We start from the raw sequence: 26680 nt of genomic DNA, 5'->3' as shown, positions 1-26680 counted from the left end.
GGACAGGGCTTAATAGAGAGTGTAAAAATGTGCCCTATCTCCAGGTCTGTATCCAGTTTCCTCACACTCTCCCTAGTATTGAGTGAGGAAGTGCTGCCCGCACCATATGCACACACACACCTCAGTTCATGTCTCAGGTATTCACAGAGGTAGGCAAGAACTGTCATCTTCTCTATTGATGTGACTATCCACGGAAAAGGAAGCTCCAATGTAAATCCATCGAGGACCCTGAAGATTCTTTAGCTCTCAAAGACCTGTCTTGACCATCTAGCATCTGGTCTGGGTAGCAGGGTTGGGTTGATTTCGAAGCAGGAGATTGTAGGAACAGGGGCCATGCTGGTGTTTGAGAGGCCAGAATTCCATGATGAAACTCAGTGAAATTGCTCAGCCATCTCTCAGATTTATTTTTTATTTATCTGTGTATTTTTTTTGAGATGGAGTCTCACTCTGTCGCCCAGGCTGGAGTGCAGTGATGCGATCTCGGCTCACTGCAATCTCTGCCTCCCGGGTTCACGCCATTCTCTTGCCTCAGCCTCCCGAGTAGCTGGGACTAAAGGCACCTGCCATCACGCCTGGCTAATTTTTTGTATTTTTAGTAGAGACGGGGTTTCACGGTGTCAGGATGGTCTCAATCTCCTGACCTTGTGATCTGCCCACCTCGGCCTCCCAACGTGTTGGGATTACAGGCGTGAGCCATCGTGCCCAGCGATAATATTATTTTTATATTAAAAATGGGAGAAAATCGGCCAGGTGCGGTGGCTCACACCTGTAATACCAACATTTTGAGAGGCCGAGGGGAGCAGATCACAAAGTCAGGAGATCGAGACCATCCTGGCTAACACAGTGAAACCCTGTCTCTACTAAAAATACAAAAAAATTAGCCGGGTGTGGTAGTGGGCACCTGTGGTCCCAGCTACTCAGGAGGCTGAGGCAGGAGAATGGTGTGAACTCGGGAGGTGGAGCTTGCAGTGAGCAGAGATCATGCCACTGCACTCCAGCCTGGGCGACAGCAAGACTCTGTCAAAAAAAAGAAAAAAAAAAAAAAAGGAGAAAATCTTCAAGATCTATGTCTATGCAAAGAATTCTTAGACTTCACCAAGTACACAAGTCATGAAATAAAAGATGATAAATTGAACCTTAACAAAACCATCAATTTTTGCTCTGCAAAAATCTCTCTTGAGAGGATGTGAATAGAAGCTACAGACTGGCATTAAGTATTTGCCAATCACATATCCAGTAAAGGAATAGTATAAAAAATGCATAAAGAACAATGAAAACCGGCCGAGTGCATTGGCTCATGCTTATAATTCTAACAACTTGGGAGGTTGAGCAGGGAGGATTGCTTGAGCCTAAGGAGTTCATGGCCAGCCTGGGCAAATAGGGAGATCTTGTCTCTACACAGAAAATTCTGTAAACGATTAGTGAGGCAGTGTGTGCGCGTGTTGTCCCAGCTACTTGGGAGGCTGAGGCAAGAGGATTGCTTGAGTCAGGAAAGTCCAAGCTACAGTGAGCTGTGATTGCATCACTCCACTCCAGGCTGAATGACAAAGTAAAATCCTGTCTCAAAAAAACAAAACACACAACACTGAATACCAGTTAAGAGCAAAACAGAAGACAATCTAATTAGAAAATGTGCAAAGGGCACAAATGTGATCAAAGAGGACATACACATGGTAAACAAGCACAGGACAAGGTGATCATCATTAACAATCAGAGAAATGAAATTTTAAAAAATGGAATATCACTACACACCTATCACAATGGTTACCTAAAAAAATGAGTAAAAACACACAATTCCCAAAGAAGCAGAGAAATTTGATCATTCCTTCATTACTGGCCAGAAAAAAATGGTACATTCACTTTAGGAAACAGTTTGTCAGCTTCTCAGAAAACTAAAGACCTAATGAGTGTATGACACAGCAATTATAATATTGGACCTTCATTTCAAAGAAATGAATACTTTTGTTCACAAGAAACATACAAACCAATGTTCGTAGCACCCTCAGGTGTAGTAGCTCCAAACTGAAAACAATCCAGATACCCTTCGGTGGGTGAGTAATTCATCAGGTTTTGTTAAACTAATACCAAGAGATACTGCTCAGCAATTGAAAGGAACTGACTATTGATACACACACCTTTCCAATGACTTTATAGGGAATGATGCTAAGTAAAAAATTCCAACCCCAAAGTCTGTCTACTACAATAGGGTTGTATTTGTATCACATTTTTGCAAGACAAAATTTTAGGAATAGGGCACCAATCAGTGGTTGCCAGGGTTGGGCAAGGGAGGGACCTGGGTGGGAGGAGGTAGATATTATCAAAGGGAAACACCAGGAAATGTTGTGATGGACCTGGTTTGTGTCTTGATTGTAGTGGTGGATACCTGTGCTGATACATGTTGGGAAATCACACAGAATGGAATGCATAGACACACATGCATGCATATAAACTCATACAAATACATGAGTAAATGTGAACCTGAGAAACCTGAATTTTAAAAATGCAAAGATTTGATTAAATATTTCACCAAAGAAGACATACAAAGGACAGATAAGTACCTGAAAAGATACTTAGCATAATAAGTCATTAAAGAAATAAAAGTTAAAAACATAATTAGACATCGCTACAGCTCTATCTGAAAGACTTTAAACAAAAACTGACAATATCAAGTGCTAACGAGGATGCACACACATTGAACTCTCATAAATGGGGGATGACAGGTCAAGATCCATGTCCTTTCCTGGGGCAGAGCCCGGTAAGGGAGCACAGGGCACAGTGAGACACTGGGACACGGTCATCTCAGCCTGGCCACTCTCTCAGGGTCCTTCTGCCTGGGCTGCTCTGGTCTCTCCCAGTATGGTCCGCACAGACTGGTGTGGAGGAAACAGAATGATGAGTTGTCAAACTGGCCTAAATCATGGCCTGCATCTGCCTCTGCCTAGGGGTGTCTTTGCAGGAGGAGAGTCAGAAGTCTCAGGGACCTGGAAGGGGACATGGGACTGCTGACTCTGAGTCCCTGAGGAGAATGGGGAGGTGGGAGGTTTTGGCCTCACTTTCCCTTTGTCTGTGTCACTGTGTGTGGCTCACTCACCCATCCTGGCCATCAATCTTGTGGCTCTCTCCATAGTGATACTCAGCCTCGTCCTCAGACTGGAGGTTGGACATGGTGAGGGAGCAGTCAGCCCCACAGCTGGAGCCCGAGAAGCAATTGGGGATCCTGTCCTCCTTTCTGTGGCTGCCATCGCTGTGAACCTTCATTACATACTAGGGGGACCTCCCTGGTCTCTGTTGATACCATTTGATGGTGTGGGTACTGTGCTCACTGCTCAGGGTGCAGGTGAGCTTGACTGAGGCTCCCAGTGAGGCAGATGCAGACGGGGGCTGAGTTAGCACAGCCAGAGCACAGAGATGTGGAAACATAGAATTTCATGAATGATGCCGAATGCTCGGGAGAACTGGAAAGAATGCCCCTGAGGACTGGAGCTTGTGGAGAAATAGCGGTGAAGGGGTTTCCCTGAATTCCCTGGATGTTCTGACCTGTGGAGAAAATGAAGGGCAGGAGGTAGAAGGAGACCCAGACCGTGGTGGTAGGGACTTCCAAGAGCTCTGCTTGAGGCTGCCCCGTGGAACCTGGTTACAAGCACCTCTTGTGTTACCCTCTTCTTGAAGCTTGTTGGGAGGAGCTTTGAATGTCAATTTGCTCTCCACTTCCCAGCATGTTTATCTGAGCTCCTGTCTGAGCCGTTAGCCTGGAGACTTCATCTTGGCAATTTCCCATGTTCAGAAGAAGGACCAGGTGGGTGTCACAAGTACAGAATAAATTTTACACAATAGAAGGGGCCTCAAAAAAAGCATCAGTCATTCCCTTTGCACTTGAGCACTACCAGGGGACTTAGAGTCCCAAACCAAGGCCCACAGTCCCTTCTAGGGCTCAGAGGTAGAAAGCCATCCTCCATGTACCACTAGTTCTTTAGATATCTATGCTGTATATTGTTTTAGACATTAGTTGAGATGATACCGTGTATAATTTGAGATAACGCTAAAGGCATGATAGGTTAATGACCTACTCAGAAATCCGTGAGGTTGATTGTGTGGATCCAGTACCCTGGATTCTTTCCCTTGAGATCCTGTTAAGAGGTCCCCTGAGAACACTCCAGGAGCCCAGGGACTTCCAGCAAGAAGTAAAACTCTCATCTTCAGGAGGGGCCACCTTGTCCTCTGTTCCATGTTCTGTTCACAACCGTAGCAAACTCAAAGTCCCACCAATGCTGGGTGGGGGTTCCCCAATCTTCTTTAAAACTTTTCTAGATGTGTGCACCCACACTAGAGGACAAAACACAGCAACCAGCACTTAGTAAATCTGTCCTCACTGCAGCCCAAGCAGCAGAGACAAGGTTCCCTTTTGAAGTGCAGTTTTCTGAAGGACTTAAGTTTTCTTTTAAACAGAAAAATCTTGTTTATTAGAATGCAGGGCCTTGCAGAGATGTGTTCACTGGTTCATGTGATGTGAAATGTATCCAGAGGGACTGTTTCCTGCCCCCACCTCCCTCTCAAAAGTCACTAATGTACATGCCAGGCATGTTTGTGGGGCACAAGCTCTAATCAAGTATATGTGGAAGGGCGTGTTACATAACCAAGGGAGAAGATGGGAACAAATGAATGCTTCTTAAGGAAGATTTTCAGTCGATTATTTTCCTGGGAATGAGTCGTGCTTTCTTGTGACTTTGTATGCTGTGCAAATTTTTGTTGAGATCTGAGTATTTTGAATATTGTGATGTTGTTAACTCCCAGGATCAGATGATCAGATTATGCCCCTTGGCTGATATTGTGCAGTTGTTCATCTGAGGGGTGCAGTTGTTTATTTGTGTTGTGACTTTTCCTGAATATTTTCGCAAGGACTACCTTTCTTGTCAGAGTGATCCACGAAATTTCTGTTCAGTTATGTCTGTGGTCAGAGATCTATCTGACAGAGACTTCCTTAAGCCTGTCTCTTTCTTCTTCAGCTCTTCCCTGGATGCTGCAAATATGGGATGAGATACCATAGTTTTATTAGAGTGAATGCTGATGGTTCTTGCCACTTCAATAGTTATTTCACAGGAGGGACCATTCCTTGGACCTTCTTACTTCACCATCTTCCATGAGGCCACCCGGAGAACAGGTATTTTTTTTTTTTTTGTCTTGTTTGCCAGCACATCTCAAGGACCTATTCAGTATCTGGGACCTTTCAGTGAATTTGTTTCAATACATATTCATTGAATGTGTAAGAAAATAGAATTGAATTAATAACACTTGTTGTTCATTTCCCATGCGGCAGGCCCATCATGGTAGCAATGTTGTACATGTGCAATTAACTTTTTTGATTTTCATATTTTATTCAAGGTACATGCTTCAAATTTTTTCATGGATATTTTAGCCCAACTGTGTGATTTTAAAAAATAAAAAAACCAGCCAGGTGCGGTGGCTCACGCCTGTAATCCCAGCACTTTGGGAGGCCCAGGTGGGTGGATCACGAGATCAGGAGATCGAGACCATCCTGGCTAACACGGCGAAACCCCGTCTCTACTAAAAAATACAAAAAATTAGCCGGGCGTGGTGGCGGGCGCCTGTAGTCCCAGCTACTCAGGAGGCTGAGGCAGGAGAATGGCGTGAACCCGGGAGGCAGAGCTTGCAGTGAGCCGAGATAGCGCCACTGCACTCCAGCCTGGGTGACAGAGCGAGACTCTGTCTAAAATAAATAAATAAATAAATAAAATAAATAAATAAATAAATATAAACCACTCTAACTACATTAGCCTAACCTCTGGAGGCACATCACATGATCACTCACTGTTCCCGTGGTATCTACAAGTGTGAGTTTAACTCTGCCTTCTTCCCTTGATTAGTATTTGGAAATCATAGAAGACATTTTGTGAGGAGAATAAATTATTTAGATCCATGATTTTAAAAATGATCTCTCTCAAAATAATCATTGGGAAATTCTACAGTTTGTGTTGTTCATTTCAATAGCTCTGTCTCAGAGATCTACAAAATAACTACACAGAAATCTAGTAAGAATATAGATTTGAACCATTTGCCAAGTTATCTTAATTATAATAAATTTGTAGAAAACTGCACCCACAACAGCAGAATACATGTTATCTTTTCAAATACATATGGAACATTTTTCATGATAGTTCATAGTTTAGGCTATAAATCAAATATTGATAAATTTGAAAGGATGAAAATCATAGAAGATATAATTTAATACAGAATTAACTAATTAACTTGAATTAATACCGGAAGAACCATGGGAAATCTTCAATTATTTGAAAGTGAAAGAACAGACTGTTAAGTAATCCATGAATCAAAGAAAAATCACAACATAAATTAGAAGATACTGAACTTTTTTAAACATAAAAACACAACATATTAAAATTTAAGGAATGCGGCTAAGTCTGCTTTGAAGAAAAACTATGGCATTAAATGCTTAGTATTGGAAAGAAGAAAGAATTAAAGAAAATAATCTAAGCTTCTACCTCATAAACCTAAAAAAGGTGAACATTCAAATTCTAAGCGAATAGAGGGTAATAATAGGGATCACAGCCAAACATTCATGAAATAGAAAATAGGAAAACAATAGAAAACCTCAAAAAAAAAAAAAACACTTGGCTCTTCAAAAAGATTAATAAAATCAATAGATTTTTGTCTTTAGGTAAAGTGACCATGATAAAAAAAGAAAAAAAAACACAAGTTGCCAAAACCATGGCTAAAATAATGACGTCACTATTGACACTAAAAGGGTGAGAATGGTTATAGGGAATATTATGAACAGTAAATGCCAAAATTATAGATAAATGAAGTAAAATTTCTGGAAAGACATAAATTATGAAAATTGACTCATGAATACATAGAAAATCTGAATAAGTCTATGACACTTAAAGATATTAAAGAAGCAATTTAAAATCTCCGTGCTAAGAAAAGCCCACCTATACCCAAATAGCTTCGCTGGTATCACATTTTTATGGAAGAAAGCATACCAACCCTACCTGAACTCCTTTAGAATATAGATGATAATACCTGCCTTTTAATTGTGGTATTTAGACCATTTATAGTTAATGTGATTAGGAATATACTTTGTTAAAATATATCATCTTGCTTTTTTTTTCTATTTGTCTTATATGTTCATTGTTCCTCTTTCCTTTTTCTCTCTTTTGAAATTTATTTTTAAAAATTGGTTTTCTTTAGCTCCTGGCTTAAGTGGTGGTTAATTTTAAGTGTCAGATTGGCTAAGACATGGTACCAGGTTGATTTCGTTAAGCACCAGTGTAGACATTGTCATGAAGATATTTTTGAAATGTGATAAATATTCAAACCAGTAGACTTTGTATAAGCATATTGAAATAGCCTCATTGTCTGGGGTGAATACTCAAAGTTCATTGTCTCAGGGCCATGGAAAACTAGGACATGGTCTTACAACAAATGAGGTTGACAGCAGAAGTTTAATAGGTGAAAGAAAGATAATAGCTCTCTGCTGCAGAGAGGGGACCCAGAAAAATGGGTTGCCGGATCTGCAGTGAAATGTAGGGAATTTTATAGACAAGCTGGTGAGGAGGCAGTACCTGATCTACATAAGGTGGGTGTCAAAGACTGGTTAGACCAGGTGTGCTGCTTGCACAGGGCATGAAAAACTGATTAGGACTAGGTGTACCATTTGCATAGGGTGCACATTTCTGGCCAACCCTGCCCTAATCTTTTATTACGCAGGTGGGTTATCTGCCTGAGCTGCTCCATGTTGCCCATTTCTCTATTGCTATACACATGGTAACAAAAAAAGGGAAGATGGAGCCTCCATGTTGGACATGGCTGACCCCCAAGTAGTACTTTTCTATTGGCATAGCCGCTGGCATTGCCCCATGCAAGCTTCCAGCTTGCTTATCTATGTTTGCAGCACGATTTTTTCAGGCTGCTCTTTGTTATAAAAGAAATGATTTTTAGGGCTGCTTTTTGTTAGATGAGAAGCTCTGCTGAGGACCCTGTCACCCTCACTATCTGCCTAAATAATTTCTATCTCCTGTATCAATACTACTTTCCACAATGTGTGTGAGTCTCATTAATGAGTTCAAGGTTTTTAGAATAAATGCTGAAGTTTCCCAGTGATTGACATTAATGATCAGCCTTGTTCTTGGCATGAGCTCTGCTAGTGGTCAGGGTGGACACTTTCCTTGATTTGGAGCCAGTGTGCATAATAACAACTTATGCTGTCTTGGGGAAACATTAGCTTCTTGCAGAATTTGAACTCAGGATGGCAATATCAACTCTTACCTAAATTTCCAGCCTATAGCCTGCCCAACAGATTTTGTCCATCAGCCACCACTATTGTATGAACCAGCTTCTTAAAATAAGTTTCTGTCTGTCTCTCTCACCATATAGATACATTATACATATATATTCATATCCATACATATCCTATTAATTTTTGGTGGACAAGTCTAATATAGCTTACTAGCCATAATTCTTTTTTGTTGAGGGTTTTATTTTAATGGTTGTTTTAGGGTATACAGTAAATACATAACTTACCAAAATCTACCTTCAGGTGCTATTATATATTCACATATAGTACAAAACCATTATTACATGTTCTTCACCCACCTTCGCTTTTCTGCTTTGTCATATAGTTTGCTTTTATTTTTATTACAAATCATAATGTATTCTTATTAATTTTTCTCTGAACAGTTCTCTTTATAGACGTTACTGTTCTTTTTATAGACATTACATAATACAGAGGTTTCTAATTGATCCAGGTAGCTACCATATCTGATTTTTCATTACTTTGTGTCAAGCCACATTTCAATGTAGGATTATTTTCTTTCTGTTTAGGGGTGTCCTTTATCATTTCTAATAGCGAGAGTCTAATGGTGATCAATTCCGTAGGATTTCACATGTCTGAAAAAGTCTTATTTTGCCTCCAGTTTTGAAAGATGTTTCTGGTGGATAAAGAATTCAAGGTTGTTGGATTTTGCATGTCATTATTTTCAAGACATTGCTTCACTATCTTCTTGCTTGCATTGCTCCTAATGAGAAATCTGCTCTTTGTAGTTTTGTCCCTAAATGACTACTTTTCATCACTAGATTTTATTAATTTGATTATGATGTGTTTTGGAGTTGTTTTCTTTGTGTTTCCTATGCTTAAGTTTTATTGAGCTTCTGGGTTATATCAGTTTATGGTTTTCACCAAATGTGGAACATATTTTGTCATTATTCATTCAAATATTTTTTCTTTTCATTCTTACCCCATCTTCTATTCCGAGGACTTCAATTACACATATATTAGCCTGTCTGAAGTTCTCTTACATCTCATTGATGCTGTTTATTTTTATCGTTATTTTTTGCTGTGTGTTTCATTTTGAATAGTTTCTAGTGTTACACTATACAGTTTGCTAATCTTTTATTTTGCAACATCTAACTTGTCTATCTCACCCAGTGTATTTTTAACCATACTTACAGTTAAAATTTTCTTTTGTGTTGGTATTGTTTTCACTTAATATATTCAATCATTCCTCTACTTCTTAAACAAAAGGAACGTAATCATATTTGTTTGTGTATTTACTGGTGATTCACTCTCTGCAGAGCCTGCCTGTAGGGCTGGAGGGAAGGGCAGCATGGGAGTCTCAGATCCAGGTTAAACTCTGCTATTTTGCCTTTTTTTTTTTTTTTTTAGACGGACCCTTGCTCTGTTGCCCAGGCTGGGGTGCAGTGGTGCGATCTCGGCTCACTGCAACCTCCATCTCCCAGGTTCAAGTGATTCTTCTGGCTCAGCCTTCTGAGTAGCTGGGATTACAGGCATGCACCACCACACCTGGCTAATTTTTGCATTTTTAGTAGAGACAGGGTTTCACCATGTTGGTCAGGCTGGTCTAGAGCTCCTGACCTCAAGTGATTGGCCCACCTCGGCCTCCCAAAGTGCTGGGATTACAGGGGTGAGCCACCATGCCTGGCCTCTGTTTTGCCTTTTAGTTTGCCTGCTTGAGCCCACTCACCCAAGGCCTGAGATCTTATCAGAAAGCTGCTGATCACCAGCTTCAGGTATTTTCTATCTACTGGGAGTCCGCCTTTCCTTGGTGCCGGCTGTGACTAATTATTAATTCACAGAGACAGTTTAACAACTACCTGACCATCATCTGATGCTTGCGTGACATTCCTGGGGCAGGGGGTCTCCTGCCCTGTCACGTCTGCCTAGTTATCTACTGTAACATCTCCTTGGCTTGCAAATCACTCCCTTCTTCTGTGTCCTCACGTGATCTTTCCTCTGCATGCTCATCTATGGTGTCTCATTTCTGTGTGCTCAAATTTCTTCATCTTCAGAGGACACCTGTCAGATGGAAAAGAACCCATCCTACTGGCTTCATTTTCACTTAATCACCCCATTAAAGACCCTATGTTCCAATTCATTCATGCACTGTGATTAGAGCTTCATTGTATGAATTCTCGGGGCACACTTCAGCCAATAACCCTCCACACTATGGACTCTAAAACTCATGTCTTTCTCACCTGTGAAACACATTCACCTCAGCCCAACATCCCAAATCATTGACTAGATCAGCACCAACTCTAAGATCCATCTCATTTATTTATCATCCAAATGAAGTGCAGGTGACTCCTTGTGTGATTCATCCTGAGGGTGGAAACGATAACAGCTTTCGGGAGTTTCACCTCCTTTCTCCTGTTATCTTCTGGTATCAAGAAAAGTAAACTCCCTCTTTATTTGCTAAGACTGAAAGAAAAGAACAAGTCAGCATCAGCAACATTTGTGAGTTAGATGTGGGGGAAATCACATCCATGCATTCTTTGAAATAATTTAAAGTAATAATTTAAATGCTAATAAAATTGAATTTTGTAATCATTAGCAGCGGGTTATGTCTGGGTGTCAAATGGTGTTTTGAAAAGAGCCATATGTTGACAAAGAGTCAAACTGTGTAAAATATTTTAAGATATTTATCCTGAGCCAAATATCAGTGACCATGACTGGTGACACAACCCTCAGGAGACCCTGAGAGCTTGTGCTCAAGGAGGTTGGGGCACAGCTTGGTTTTATATATTTTAGGGAGACAAGATATATCAATTATATACATTCAAGAGATACATTGGTTCAGTCCAGAAAGGCAGGATAAGTCAAAACAAGAGGGTGATGGGAGGCAGGGTTGTGGGGCCTTCTGGATTATAGATAGGTTTTAAATTTTTCTGATAGCAGTTGGTTGAAAGTATTAATAAAAGAATGTCTGGGTTATAATAAGTTGTGGAGACCAAAGTTTTATCATGCAGAGGAAGCCTCCAGGTAGCAGGCTTCAGAGAGAATAGATTGTAAATGTTTCTTATCAGACTTAAGATTTGTATTGATGTTAAGTGCAGGTTGGCTTTTCCTGAATTCCAAAAAGGAAAAGGGCTTAATGAGACATGTCTGACACCCCTTTTCTGCCATGGCCTGAACCAGTCTTTCAGATTAACTTTGGAGTGCCCCGACCAAGAGAAGAGAGTCCACTCAGATGGTGGGGTTGTTGGGGGAGCATTGGAATTTTATTTTTGGTTTACATGTAGTTGGCAAAGAAAATAAAACAAAAAATACCAAAAGCAGAATATGTCTGAGTTAACTAAGATAAATAATAGACAGAAATGGGATAATCCAAACAAAATTAATCTCTTGTGTGCATATTAAACTACTAATTCCAATTTTAGCATTGACGATCAACATTTTGATGTGCAAATAAAGAAATCTCTCAATAGTTATGAAAAAAGCAGTTGTTTCCTACTTAATGTTACAGTTCCTTTCTGGGTAAGGGTGTTTGACAGTGGAAAAGAAGGGTGTTCAATGAGATGTTTCCTTATGTCTAAGAAAAAAGGGAAAAAAATTTCATTTAGAGAAAATGATAATTTCCAGCATAAGACATTATGACTATCAAGTTCCTGTTCTGTTCCTGGCAATTTGTTGTAGGGCCTTAACAGCTTAAAATCTCAAGCTTCCATATTTCATTGCTACATTCTGAGTTTTAAAATCTACATGCTTTATGTAAATTTGCAACACATTTAAACCTTAAACTTCATTTATTTATTTATAATCCCCAGAACTTCAAAGATCATGCATGTTTTTGGTTTCAGCTACAATGCTGATTTTATGATGTTTTTCTCTGAGCCTGTACTGGTTTATTTCTGAGTTGGTGCAAGCTTCCCTGACCATTTGCTGCTCCCGGTACCTCTGATTTTCCACCTAGGGTCAGTCTATTTCTGATATACTAAAGCTTTCTGAAAACTCAGAGCAAATGGATGAGATGAAAAACATGAGACTGTGACACAGGGCTGTCCTGGGAAGACCCAAGATCCAATTAAATAGATGATACAAGTATGTTCTTATCCAAAAGCCTCAGGCCACTATAGGAGGTAAAATACAGTGTCCTTCAAATAGAGATCTCCACCTAGAACATATGCTGGTGGAATTCTCAAACTTCAAATTACCCTACAAATCAGGGACCATTAAACCACATCCTGTGGGCCATCCCTGTCCTGCCACCTGTTTTTCCGTGGCCCCAGAGCTGAGAGTGGTTTTTATAGGTTTAAATGGTTACACTATAAATGGTGCTAAAAATACCTACATAATATCCTCAAAGTTGACTCTTGGGAACCACAGACCAAAATCCTTCTTATCTGGACATTTAAGAAAATGTTTACCAAATTATAAAAATAAATAGCACTGAAGTATTAGAGAAAATGCTCAACTTCAAGCAGAACAGGAGAAATCAAAACTAAAAAAAGATAACATTTTTAAATCTGCTAGGTTGAAAAACATTTAAACTTTCCCCAGTGTACTCTGTTCGAATATTTATGGCTGACATTGCGAATTTGTAGATAACCCCTCTAGAGGAGAATCTGAGGACAGTGAGTGAAAATTACAAGCACACACATCCTTTTGACTCAGCAATTTGACTTCTAGAAATTTATTCTATGGTCATGTCTACATATAAACTCAAAGGAGTCTACATAAGAATGTTCGCTGCAGTGTTATTTATAAGATCAAAATAGTGATAATAACCATTAAAAGTGAGTTGGCTAAAATTCTACCATAGAATACTCTACAACCTTTGAATGAATGGGGCAGTGCTCTATGCCTAGGATGTCTCAGCAAAGAATAAAAAATAGTGCATGCATGGGATGGTCTTTTACATGGAGGACAAGGACAGGGGCCTTCACTCCACTCTCTCCTTTATCCTTGAGATGATCTACATCTGCCAAAGAGGTTAGGAACTGCGGAAGTCTCCTAGCCAGAGGGAGGCTTCCACAGCCAGAGGGAGGCTTCCACAGCTCCTAACCTCTTTGGCAGATGTAGCCTGAATGCACCTGGCCTGACAGCTTGGCTGCAACCTCGTGATTAACCAGGAGCGAGAATGACCAAACTAAGCTACTCCCAATTCTAGGTGCATCCAAGTCACAAGGTCATAGACATGTGTTCTCTTAATGTGCTAAGTTTTGTGAGTGTTTTTTATGCATCAATAGACAATACACTTTGGTTTTTGAAATAAATTTTAGTGTTTATATTTCAGGTACGCAACATGATGTTATATAGTAGTTACTTTGTAAATATATATAGTAAACTAGTTACTTTGTTTTAAATATAATCTGTATAATCGAAGTTTAAGGAGCCTAAACTATATATGATAATAGCTGTATTTAACAACTGGCTCAGAAAATTTAAATATTGGACCCAGCTAATGTCTGAATGTGTTCTAAATCAATTCTCACCATTAGATTATTAGGGATTCCAGGTACAAAAGTATTGACAGCCATGAAAATTAGAAATGCTCGATGTCCATGAGGAAGGGAGGCGGACTCAGGTTAACTCTTTCCTGTGGAGCCATTTTGGAATCCCCCATCCTATGGGGAGACCGTCCACTTGTGAGGAGTTTCCAGGACAGGGCGTGAGGGGAGGAGAATTCTGCGAGAGCACTGAGCCTGTCGCTCAAAATCTCCCCAGCTCAGCAACCTGAGGAATTTCGGCAAAGAGCAGGAGCAATAAAAAGAAAAACAGCAGCATCCTCTTTGTTCTTAATCCCTCAAAAACATCTTCAAGTCTTCTCAAAGTGGTCACTGCTTCAGGACCCAGGTGCAGAGGAATAGACCAGCTAGGAAGGCCATCTTCATTAGAGCGTGGTGGACACAGAGTGGAACAAGATGCAATTCCTGGAAACTGGAAGCCACCCCCCTGATGGCTTCTGTCCAGATTGATCTGCACAGTGTGACAGATGGGGGATGCATTTAGAATGAGGATGTTCCTGAAAACAGGAGGGACTGCACCAAGCAGTAAACTCCTTGTCCCTACGTCCGTGCATTGAAGAGCTAGGAATAGTTGCACGTTAAGGGACCAGAGCACACAAGCAAAAGGAAGCTGCCACAGTCCTGAACGAGAAACCACAGAGCAGGTTTCCTTTTAGACCTCATGGTGGGAAAGGAGAGGAGCTGAGAGAGGAGAATTGTCAAGGCCATCCTGCAGGAAACCCTTGTACAGCGTGAGGAAGCATCTGCAGAGCAAGAAGGGGGCCTGAGAGCCCAGGGCAGGTTTTGATCTTACTTCCTCATTGACTTAAAACACTGTGGAAATTGTTGCTGCCTGCATATGAGCTGCAGTAATAATCAGCCTCATCCTCAGCCTGGAGCCGAGAGACGGTCAGGGAGGCCGTGTTGCCAGACTTGGAGCCAGAGAAGCGATCAGGGACCCCTGAGGGCCGCTTACTGACCTCATAAATCATGAGTTTGGGGGCTTTGCCTGGGTGCTGTTGGTACCAGGAGACATAGTTATAACCCCCAATGTCACTGCTGGTTCCAGTGCAGGAGATGGTGACTGACTGTCCAGGAGACCCGGACGCGGAGGGAGGCTGAGTCAAGGCAGACTGAGCCCAGGACCCTGGAAAGGGAGAAACACAGTCTAGTGAGTCAGTGCTGGGCCCAGGTGAGCCTGAGGAGCAGGAGACCAAGGATCAGCCCAGAGGTCCCTGTGGCCCCTTCCCTGGAGGCATCACCTGTGCCCTGAGTGAGGAGGGTGAGGAGGAGCAGAGCCCTGGCCATGGTGGTGACGTCCTGAGAGCGCTGCCTCCTAAGACCCCAGCACTGGGCCTGCCCCCAGCCCTGTCTTATCCCCTCTGCCTCAGAGAAGGGCAGGACCTCCATGCAAATCTGCATCCTGAGCTCCTCTTCTCACCCCACCCTTGGGCCTGGGCTTAGAGACTTCTGCTTCCCTTGACAGCGGGGCTCAGCTGAGGAGACTAAAGTCCCTGATTGTCTATTCTGATGACAGGAAGTTGATTTCTTTGCACGTGATTTGCTCAGGAGAGAAAAATCTGCTGAAGCCCCTCACCTGAGTGAGCTCCTGGCCCTCAGTGTCTCTGCTGTGTGGTGCCTGTGTCTCTGTGACCCTCCAGGCCTGGGCACACCTCGAAGTAACCTCTTTCTGGCACTCATTGCCAGGTTCTCTCTATTCTCAGGAAATGGGGCTGCCCAACCCCACTGGAAGCCTCTGCTGGGTGGCGTTGGTCCCTGGTCTCCCCAGCTGCAGCCTCGTCCCATCCCCACTCCCATGCTTTGTCCTGAAGCATCTGCACCATCGAATCCCTGGAGCACATCAGCCACCCCAGGCAGTGCACCCACATCCACACGGGCACATGTGGGAGGGATCCTGTGAAGGGAACAAGGAGCACCAACCAGGGCCACAGTCCTGAGCCTGAGTCCGCTGCTCCCAATCCTGCCCCTCCCACTCACGAGCAGGTGACTTGTCCTTCCCAGCCTCTGGTTCTCAGCCTGAGAAATGGAGATCACAGAGTCCGTTCTGCATACAGGTGATCCATGGGGATATGAGCCAGCAGGGAAAAGGGAAAGTTTGCTAACAGGCCTTTCTGTGTGCACCAGAGTGACGTTTATTGTGAATGTTTCATTTATTGAAAGATTTATTTCCATTTTACTGTGATTTGTGTGTCAGGTCACAGAGACGCATGTTTCCTGCTTTCTTACTTTCCCCCATCTGAGCACATCCTCAGGACAACCTAAAGCTGACCTCTCTCAACCCTTCGACACTGAAGACACACAGACATTCAATAAATACATTTTTATTTTTTCCTCCAAATGCTTTTAATCTTTCTTCATCTTTCCCCATTGCCTATGATGCAACTCTTTTAATGTTCCATATTAAAATAACTATTAAGGGATTCAGGTTCTATTTAAATATTGTAACATACACTATCCTGTCTTCCCATCCAGATTGAGCTATAAAACCATGACAAGTGCATGGAACAGCTATTTGAGCACCAGGAAAGGAAATGGTACACAGCAGTTTGGGATGGCCCCAGCAGATGAAATACAACAGAGTCAGTGTGAGACTGCTGGATTTCCTCACTGTCCCCTGGCTGGGACTCCACACAGCCCCAAACCTGAAGGGGCACAAGCCTGAAAACAAAAAGAAGTCCAGAAAGCCCTCTTGTTCAGGATCGAACCTGGGAAAGAAAACTTATTTGGCTCAAAGTGAAGGCTCAGTCACCTGCACAAGCAGGTGGTTCACACCTGTGTTCTCATCTCTCTTATACCAGCACCTCTCCCTGGGTTCACACTGATGTCCTATGGATGGAGACAGGGCTTCCTGCACCAGGTCACTCCACAGCCCCTGTAACCTGAAGCCCTGCAGACCAGCCTTGTTCAATCACAATGTGATGTGAGCCTCATGGGAATCCCACTGTCTAGTCATCGCATTATAAATACAAAGAGAAGAAGTCAATGAGTTTAAATAATATATTTTATTTACCTAGCATATCAAAAAGAGTATCATTTTCATATATAATCTAAGTACAATTATTTATGATATATATCATATACTTTGCATGGCTATTTTTATTATTTTTTGAAGAATCTTTATGTGGAGATTGTGTGGCTGATGGAGATGTGAATGGGTTTCCTGTTGACAAGGGTGGGTTGTGGTGGCTTTTTAAGTGTCAACTTTGATAGGCTGGAGGAGGGGTGGAAAGAATTTTTTACACAGGATGTGGAGGGTGGAGGTAGGCAGTGTCCATACTTAAGCTCACCCTGTGGGTGCATCTGTGGTCCCTGCATGGGGTGAGGCTGCTCCTCCTGCCCCAGGTTTCCCTGCAGGGAGATCTGACTCCAACTCTCTCTCAGAACCCAGAGCACCTGGCGAGTCAGGCTCCCTTCTCATTCCATACAAATGCAAGAAACACTCAGATCTCATTGGGCGTGTGGATACTCACAGTGCTAATTTAGGAATAAACAGGTGCTTTCCAGCATACAGTGGCCTCCTGAAGTCCCACATGGCCCATGTTGGGGATGGCTGGTGATCTTAATTGGGTTCCCTGGAAGCAGACTCTGAGATGAGGAATTGCATGCACAGAGGATGTGAAAGGAGGTGAGGGAGGCAACCCTGGGCAGGAGACCCTGACCCTCATTGAGGTCTCAAGTCTTTCCTACAGAGAGCTGTGGAGCTGGGAGGATTTTCAGGTCTTCCTATATTGAGGCAGAGTCGAGAACTCGGCCTCAGGCAGTCATGAAATCTAACCTCACTGAGAAAGGGCATAGACCTGGAGGAGTCTGTTTTCTGCACCGAACAGCACTTTCCAGTGAGGACACAGCTCTGACCTGCCAGAAGCTCCCAGTAGTGCTTAGTGGGTAAGCTCAGAACAGGGGATCTGGGCAGATCCCACAGTGTCTACTCCATTGGTGTTTCTCTAAAGAGTGACAGGCTACCACAGGAGCCTGAGCTGGGCAGTTCTGGGGACTGATCTAGGACATTTGGGGCAAGGACTGGCCTGTCACCACCTATGGAAATCCAGAGACAACTGTGGATGTCTACCTCAGTTTGATCTTCCATGCAGGCCCTATTTTCCCAAGTCACAGCTGAGTCACCAAAACACCAGTCCATCCTGATCACATCACCCTAAATGAACTACTGATGCACTTTCTGCAGACCCCGCCTGAAGGACTGGAGGGAGGGACAGGCTGGGGGCAGAGATTAAAGAGAATTTAACCAGATCTGCGTAAGGCTTTGTTCATAGTCCTCCTTGAATTAGAGAAAGAGGGTGACATAGATGGCGAAAGGGTTTGTGTCTCACTTCCTCATCTGCCTGTGTTACTGTGTGCAGTGCTGCTGTCCCACACCTGACAGTAATAGCCTCATCCCCGGCTTGGGCTCTGCTGATGGTCAGGGTGGCCGTGTTCCCCGAGTTGGAGCCAGAGAATCGCTCAGGGATCCCAGAGGGCCGGTTGCTATCCCTATAGATGACCAGCACAGGGGTCTGGCCTGGCTTCTGCTGGTACCAGTGCACATTTTTACTTCCAATGTTGTTTCCCCCACAGGTAATCCTGGCCGTCTGTCCCAGGGCCACTGACACTGAGAGTGGCTGAGTCAGCTCATAGGAGGCCACAGAACCTGCAAGAAAAGGGGAGAGAATAGAATAGACTTGAAACTGAGAGGCTCAACCCAACAATGCCTTCCCACCTGCCTGGCCTGAGTTTCAGGAATAGAAGTGTCCTCAGGGGACCATGAGCACAGAAGAACAGTGTGGGGGGATTTCACCTCCAGCAGCCCCTCCCCCTGCAGCAGGATCATGAGCATCCTGCACACCACAGGCAGGGCCCTGCTGAGATCACTGTCAGGCCAGGCTGGACCCAGAGCCTTGGAGCTGGGTAGGTGGCTGGGACACTGGGGGCAGCACCTGTAAAGTGAGCAAGGAGGCTCAGAAGGAGAGCGGTCCAGGCCATGGCTGCGGCACCCCCGATGCTGCTTCCTGAGGCCCAGGCTGGGCAGGTTCCTTCCAGCCCTCTCTTATCCCCTTGCTGAAGAGAGCAGCCTGTGATGCAAATCAGCAGAGTCAAGGGCTGCTACTGGAGGAGCTTTGTGGTTTCCAGAGAAGGGCTTAGCCCCAAAGGATGCAGAGAGGGGGAGGAGTGGCCTTGCACTCTCACCCTCAGCCTACAGGATCTCCTTTACAAACTGGTTCCACAGTCTCTGCAGATATCTCCACACCACGCTGTGCTCAACCCGACTCCTGGGCTCACTTGGTCATGGTAGAGCTCATAAGTGACTTTGGGTGTTTTTCCTAGGATACATGAAGCCCTTCCTATGTGATTGTCTCTAACTGTTGCAGGAGGTGGCCATAGAGTCACAGTGGTGATGGGGAAATTATCTGGGGTCCCCAGTCCCCTCCTCCATTCCATTCTGGCTCAGGAGGGAGGTGGTGAATTTTGGTCTAGGCCCCTAGATGTATCCTGATCATGAATAATTTGTGCCAGAGAGGAGATTTTGGGTGTAGGCCTAAATCCGTTTTTGAAGACACTTTCCAGAACCTAATGCAAGGACCCTCTATCCACACTCTACAGGTGACAGCACGTGCCTTGGATAGGTACAGACCCCACCCCAGGGCACAGCTCCTCAGTGCTAGAGAAGAATAAAATTTCTTGGTTGCCAAGTGCACATGGAGTGTTGGAAGATCCATGGGATGCGGTAAGTTTCTTCGTTGGCTGTGAGCTCCAGGGCAGGTCGTAGATGCTGTGCCTCAGTGTCCCCAGGGTGCTGTGAGGACCAAGGACAGATAAGGAGGTCAAGAAAATGTTTGCTCCATGAGAGAATGAGAGGGGTCAGCAAACTGCAAGACCCCTGGAAGTGAATGTTTATTATGACTACTAAGTTGTCTTCAGTTGCTGGGGAAAACAAATCAAGGAATTAAAAACTTAATTAAGTCAACAGAAGGTTAATGAGCAACTATTTTGTGCCTCACAAGGAAATTGAGACCTGTGATTTGGCAGCTTTCCCAGGAGACAGATGGGAAGCCCAGGGACAGTGGAGATGGGGAGCAGCCAGGGAAGGAGAAGCTGCTGTGTCTACAGGACAGGGGCTCCCAGAGCAAAGGGCAGGGAGGGGGACACGTGTCACCTCAGGAAGGACACTGTGCGTGACAGGAACAGCATTTTAGCACAACTGGGTGTGTGAGGAGAGGGTGTGTGGGGAAGTCAAGTGCTTGGACCTTTGTCAGGGAAATAGGAGCATCTACAAGAGCTGAAGATAAAATTTGATGCTAGAATTTTTACATCAGTGTCAAGGACAACACTCTAGAAAAAGAAGGACCTATTTTCCCTCCAGGTGTCAGGTCGTGGTCACTGACCCTCCCTGCATGTCAGCATCTCCCTGATGCCCAGGTCCACCCCATCCCGAGGTGGCTTTCCCAGGCGACTTTTTGCTGCCCCCCTGGTGGCTGCTCCATACTGACTGCTGGAGGCTCATGGGCCTCCTGGGTCCGGGCATAGGAACAGAACCTACTGCTCAGGTCCCTGATGCCTTGATCCGTGGACTGCTGGCCCCTGGGGAGGAATTCCTCTTCTCTGTGTGGCCCCTGCCTGACTCAAGACCAGGTAAAAGGGGCTCAGCTTACCCATAAAAATACAAAAAATACAGAAACAATGAAAGCAAACCCCCATCATATTGGAGAAGAGTAACCTGGAACAGGAGTGCGAGGGGAAGAGTCTGCTGTGTGTGGGGATCTGAGAGGACAGCGGCAACTTGAGGGGATCTGGGACCCAGACCAGTCCCTGTCTGATTTGATATTGTCTTGTAAGTGAGGAGCTGGGGGCAGGTGTGTGGTGCGTCAGGTGTGCGGAGGGAAATTTCTTGCTTATGCTCAGCAATCTGGGAGGGGCTGAGCGCACACACTCCCTGTTGGTCTCCAGGATGCAGTCGCTGAGGCTGGGACTGATTAGACACAAGTGGGCTCAGCCCCCTCACTTGTTCCTGCTTACCTGGGGCTGAAGCCACTTAGAGTGGTGGTTAATCCGCCTCCACACTTCTCTCCCGGTGTCCATCATGCAGCCATGGGGAAATTAAGCTACTGTTACTTCCACTGATCCTGGGTCACCATCAATGCACCAGCACAAGCAGGTTGACTGTTTTCTGGAAAGTTCTCTGGCAATTTTCCTTTTGTTTCAGTCGTGCAGAGCTGACTGATGGGGCACCTGCCTTTCAGAGGATACCTGTTCGCTACCAGGCTCTTACTCTAGAGGAAGACAGAGCCCTTGGCATAGCTGGGGTGTCTGCTGTGCCTGTGGGTAGGTAGGTGTTTGTAGAGAACAGGTTTTCTTGAATGTCACCATGCTTCACAGCACCTCCACACCATGGTATCACTAGGTCCTCAGTGATCCTGTGATTCCTCCTGCTCTGGGCAAAACCTTCTGCTACTAATTAACTTGCTTCCTCAGGCTGTTCCCGCAAAGTCACTTTGTGAACCTGAGTTTATTCCTCAGTTTGTTTTGAGTTAATAGCTATTAAGTCTCACTCACCTTCACCTGTGTAATGGCTGATTGGCAGTGAAGGGCTTCCTCTTACAGAGCACCTGCCGAGTGCTAGTGGCTGGGTGGTGGAGATGCGGCACTGGAAATTCCATCTGCAGAATGAACAGCTCCTTCAAGTTCCAAATCCATCTATAGACATTGGCCACATACACGTCAGTGCATAAGGTCATCATCAGCTGCTATCTTTCCTCCATCAACTCAGTCCCCAAAAGTCATAATGCCCTTCCCTTTGATGGTCAAAACATAAAATGGACTCAACACTGAAACGAGGTTCTACTGCACACAATGAACATGATCCAACTGTGCACCAGGAACTTGAGTTCTTGAGTTTTCTTGTGGAACTTTTTGCAAAATGTTTCATAAGCCTCGGCTTCCAAGGAATACTGTTGGATCAGAGAGACATGGCAACCAAATGTGAGCATGGGAAACTTCAGGGTCCTGAAAGGCAAGGAAATTAAGCAACTATAAGAATCATTCTTGTGCAGCTGGAGAATATGATTATGGTCTGCATAGAAGAGTGCTATTAATATTCTCACTTGTGGTAGAGAGAGAGAAACAAAAAGACGACTATGGCAGAGTGTCCACAGTTACCCCATCTAGGAAGAGGATGTGTATATATATACGCTTGTGACAGTAATCTGTTAACTTTGATGTATACGCATGATTTCACCAAAAAGCAGTTGTACTCTTAAAGAAGGAAACAAAAAGACTAAGAGATTCTAAGTGAGAAAAGAAAGCCCAGTGAACCTGGCCTAGGGCCTGGGATGAGAGATCCCTCCTGGAAGAGGGTGCCAGCCTCACCTAGCAGGACCTGCCCCCTGTGCCTGCAGACCCGGGATATGGAGCAGAGGGGCAAGTCCTGCACTTGGCACCAAGGACTTCTTAGTGAGCTCCTCAGAAAGCAGCTCAGAGCCCAGAGATAAAATCCAAGCTCTCAGGGAGCTGGAGGCACACCTAGTCAGGTCAGACAGGTCCTGGGAATTTGGGGACTGGGAAAGGTCAGTGTTCCCTGAAGACAGTCCCCAGGTGGAACCAAAGGTTGGGTCTGCACTTCCTCTGCAGTTTCTGTGAAATGTCAGGACAGGAAGGCTCCTGGGGCCCACAGGGGTTGGGTCTCCTGTCCTCCTCAGGCCTCAGGTGCCCCATTACAATGTGGGGTCAACTCATCTAGGAAATCAGAGGAGACACGGCTTCCACTAAGCTGTTTCTACGCAAGGAAAAGACGAATTCCAGTAGGATTGCACCCTGTGAAACAGCTCTCTCCTTCCCTGTGTGACATGTAATTACACATGGAGCCATGTGACACTATATGGATTCCTGAAGTTCTCATGTGTTCTACAAACCTGTAAAAGGTCCTTGCAGCTTCAACGAGCTTCCCCCTGTACAGGTTTTATTGAACGCATGTAGGCCCTGAGAGTATGGAAAAGCTGTTATGAATCTCCGGCCCTGCAGGGGCCAGGTTAGGACCAGAGAGGACACCTGATTCTGAGGCCTGACCTACAGCTGCTCAGAGGGCAGGTAAGAATGAGAGGCAGGCCGAGGTGGGACAGTTTGTTGCAAGTCCCCATCTGTCTTTGTCACTGTGAGTCCCTGCCAGCTGCCCCCACTGTCACAATCTGAGGCACAGTAATAGTCAGCTTTGTCCCCGGCCTGGGCACTGCTGATGGTCAGGGTGGCCATGTTCGCTAGTTTGTGGCCTAAAAATTAAGCAGAGGTCTCTGAGGGCTGGTCGATGTTATACTAGAGGACCGACATTGAGGCCTGGCTTGGCTTCTGCTTGTTCCAAAATGCATGTTTATTCCGAGGTTATCTCCAGAGCATATGATCATGGTCATCTGTCCCAGGGCTACCGACACTGAGGGGAGCTGTCCCTGCATGTAGGAGGCCCAGGGCTGTGCAGACAGGAGGGTAGAGAGGGGTTGATGACAGAGACCCATTCCCAGAAGGTCCCAACACCGAGGCTGTGCCTGGTCTGAACTCAGGGTTTGGGCTGGCCATTTACGGAGCAATTTATTGAGTGGTTTAATGGAAGGTCTTTCACTCTAAGTAAAATGTCTCTTAAAACATTTCCACACTATTGTCTTATAAAATTTCCACAATAGAAATAACTAATGTTTCCTGTTCTCAATATAAAAATAGATTTCTCTTAGTGGTGCTAAAACTGAATTGGATACCAAGATGTGGTTGACAGGACCCCAGGGTAGGCAGGGGCCAAGTAGTGGCATTTTAGTGCCTAAGACACTGTGGCTTGGTTACACTAATGCATAGCTGAGCCAACAAGGCATCAGAATAATCAGACAAGATCATGGATGTGGTCTAGGTGGTCCCAGTGACCCTAGACCTGAGGTAGGCGAGCAACCTCCCCATTGTTATTTTTCTAAATGAGCAGAAAGCTCCATTAGAGGAAGACCGGGGGGGCTCCTGGGCCTCAACAGGGGCTCTTTGTGACTGTGGCCACAGAGCTCACCATGGGACACAAGCTGCCAATGAGCTGGGTGTTATCTGACCCCCAGTCCGAGGTGGCCATTTACAGCGGCCTCCCCATCACATGGCTGGGCTGTACCTGAGACCTGATGGATCAGGTCACAAGGACAAATAAGTTGCATGAAGAGGTGGCCAGATAGACACGGGCCAACTCCTGCCCCATGGCCGTCCTCTCACCTTACAGCCTGGGCCTCCTGAGGGGCTCCCTGGGACCAGCTGCCTAGGAGGAGGCACTTAGACTGGGGTTACAGAAGTTTCTGCAGGACATGCAGCCATCCCTGCTGTGGACAGTGCTATTATCCCATCTGGCCTCTGGGCTTCCCTGAACAGCAGTGGTGGAGGAACACTCTCCTTCAGGCAGAACTTAGAGCAGTGTACCTGGTTCATGTCATCTGCAAAGGGAGACGGGCAGAGGTTCCTAGTTCATGGGCTGTGACTCAGGGACTTGGAAGATGATCAAGGATGTTCAGGGACACAGGAAATACAATCAGAATATTGATCACAACTATGTCTGAGGGAGAGATGTGTGAGCAAGCAGAAAGCATGAGAATATTTATCTCCTATGTGAATATTTTGTAAAGTCTGACATGAGAAGGAACTGATTTTGCTAAACAGGTTGGTAGGATGGGTGGCTCTCTGGACACCTGGCAGTCTGCCCCAACCACTGCCATCATTGCCCAATTGGCTCAATAACAAATGCCCTATGGTTGCAGAAAAGGAGGCTGTCCATGGAGTCATCAAAGTGGACTACCACTCACTAGAGCTGACCTGGCTGTAGCTACTGCTGAGTGACCGTCTGCCAACAGTGAAGACCAACAGGAAGATCCCTATAGGATGCCTGGTTGATATTAATTTCATTAAAGCTGTTCCTTCATGGCAGGGACAGCTCTTTGCTCTTGCCAGAATACACACTTAGTATAGACAGGGATTTGCTTTCTTTGACTGCAGTGCTTCTGCCAAACCTTTTATCTCTGGATTACAGAATGCTTCACCCACCATGATGGTATTCCACAGGGGGCTTTGACCAAGGAACTCATATCACAGCAAATAAACAGCAACCATGGGCCCATCCTCATGGCATTCAAGTGTCTTACCATCTTCACCAATGTGGCATCTGGCTTATATGAATGGCTTAGTGTCTGCTTGAAGACTCAGTTACTATGGCAGCAGGATGGCAAAAACATGTAGGGTTGGGCAATGACTTTGAGGATGGGGCATGCGCTGTACAGCAGTGCCCAATATGCAGTACTATTTCTCCCACAGTCAGGATCCATGAGTCCAGGAATCAATGAATAAATTGTAGTGGCTCCACTCAAAAACGTCCTTAGTGATCCATGAGCAAAATTTAATGTCCTCCCCCACGACCTTGGGCTCTGTGAGTCTAGAGTCTTAGTTGCACTGGAGAAATGCTTCTTCCAAGAGATAAAACAACGACTGCATTGAACTGAGAGCTGAAAGTTTCCCCTGTCGCTCTGGGCTTTTCATGCCTGCATGGATGTCCCACTGTGTCTGTCTTTCCACTCATACTCTGCATTCACAACTCAAACCGTGGGCAAGGAAACACAGGGCAGTCTGGCCCTGCCAGGCCCAAATCCACTCCTGACTCATTCCTGCAAAGTCTGCCTAGAGGAGTGGAGGGAAAAGCAGCTTAAGGATCTCCTAACCAGGTGAACTCTGCCAGACCTGCTTATGGGTTGGTCCACAGCGGTCCTGGGGCTGGAGGGAGAGGGTAAAATAGATGAAGAAGGGGTTTGTGTCTCACTTCCCCATCTGCCAGTGTCACTGTGCTATGATTACCGCTGCTGTCTGTTGAGTAACAGTAGTAATCAGCTTCATCCTCCACCTGGGCCCCACTGATAGTCAAGGTGGCCATTGTCCCTGAGCTGGAGCCAGAGAATCTCTCAGGGATCCCAGAGGGTCGTTTGCTGTCCTCATAGATGATCAGCACAGGTGCCTGGCCTGACTTCTGCTGGTACCAATAAGCATATTGTTTTGGCAATGCATCTCCAGAGCAGGTGATCCTGGCCGTTTGTCCTGGGGACACTGACACCGAGGGTGGCTGTGTCAGCTCATAGGAGGCCTCAGAGACTGCAAGGAAAACAGGAGAGGGGGCTTGAAGATCAAGAGCCCATTCCCAGGGGTCCCACCCTGAGGCTATGTCTGGGCTTTGCACTGGGTTCAGGGCAGGGCCAACTTGGGGTCTATGGGGACTGAGCCTGGGGCAGGGCCTGGAAGCAGCACCTGTGCAGAAAGTGAGGAGGGGGAGCAGGAGAGGGGTCCAGGCCATGGTGAGACACCCAGAGCTCTGCCTCCTGAGCCGACAGCACAGCTGGGCTCCCCAGGCCTCTCTTATTCCTTCCCAGGCCCTATGGGGCAGTAAGTGTTTGGTGTTCATGCAAATTTCTATCCTCTGGGACTCCTCATTGAAAGATGTCACTCAAACTAGCTGTGGGGGCAGCACAGGTGACTGAAGAAGGAGTTGGGTCTTTGGTCAGAAAATTAGCCTCGACCTCTAAGGCCTGTGATCACAGTCACCTTCCTGGGGACTGGCCATATGACCACTGTCCCAAACCTCTCTGACCTGTGGTCTGTCCTGGGCCAGGCTCAGCAGGGCTGCGGGCCTTCTAGAAACCTGGCTTGGGGCTGAGTTTGGCCCTGCTGAGAGATCATTGATGAAACCTGACTCAGCAGCAGGTGGACCAAGAACCCACCATATTCCCCCTCCTTCATCTCCTCTCTGGGTCCCCCAGCATTACTTAGTCCCATCCTGGTCATTTCATCTAAATAATGTACTGTGTCGTCAGGATACTTGTTAATTATTTCAGTAGAAGTAGGTGGTTCA

The 26680-nt window shown here is 45.3% G+C and overlaps 1 non-coding gene and 2 gene segments (V, D, J or C); all 3 read right to left on the bottom strand.

Annotated features, from left to right (window-relative positions):
* Positions 1-15033: 15033 nt before the first annotated feature.
* Positions 15034-15128, bottom strand: MIR650 (microRNA mir-650). Its single transcript, NR_035968.1, has one exon. It is a non-coding gene; the product is annotated as a microRNA mir-650 (primary transcript).
* Positions 15129-15473: 345 nt separating this feature from the next.
* On the bottom strand, positions 15474-18774 carry LOC101057300 (immunoglobulin lambda variable 3-9-like). The segment is given in 3 exon segments: positions 15474-15691; positions 18147-18442; positions 18729-18774. Coding segments are annotated over 3 exon segments (560 nt in total).
* A 5298-nt stretch (positions 18775-24072) lies between these two features.
* Positions 24073-26176, bottom strand: LOC129138560 (immunoglobulin lambda variable 3-10-like). The segment is given in 4 exon segments: positions 24073-24230; positions 25386-25461; positions 25601-25926; positions 26080-26176. Coding segments are annotated over 4 exon segments (606 nt in total).
* Between the last annotated feature and the right edge of the window lie 504 nt (positions 26177-26680).

This window comes from Pan troglodytes, chromosome 23, assembly GCF_028858775.2.
Source record: "Pan troglodytes isolate AG18354 chromosome 23, NHGRI_mPanTro3-v2.0_pri, whole genome shotgun sequence".
NCBI classification, from domain to species: domain Eukaryota; kingdom Metazoa; phylum Chordata; class Mammalia; order Primates; family Hominidae; genus Pan; species Pan troglodytes.
Note: the sequence above shows the minus strand (reverse complement) of the source record. Positions and strands in the feature narration are given on the sequence as shown.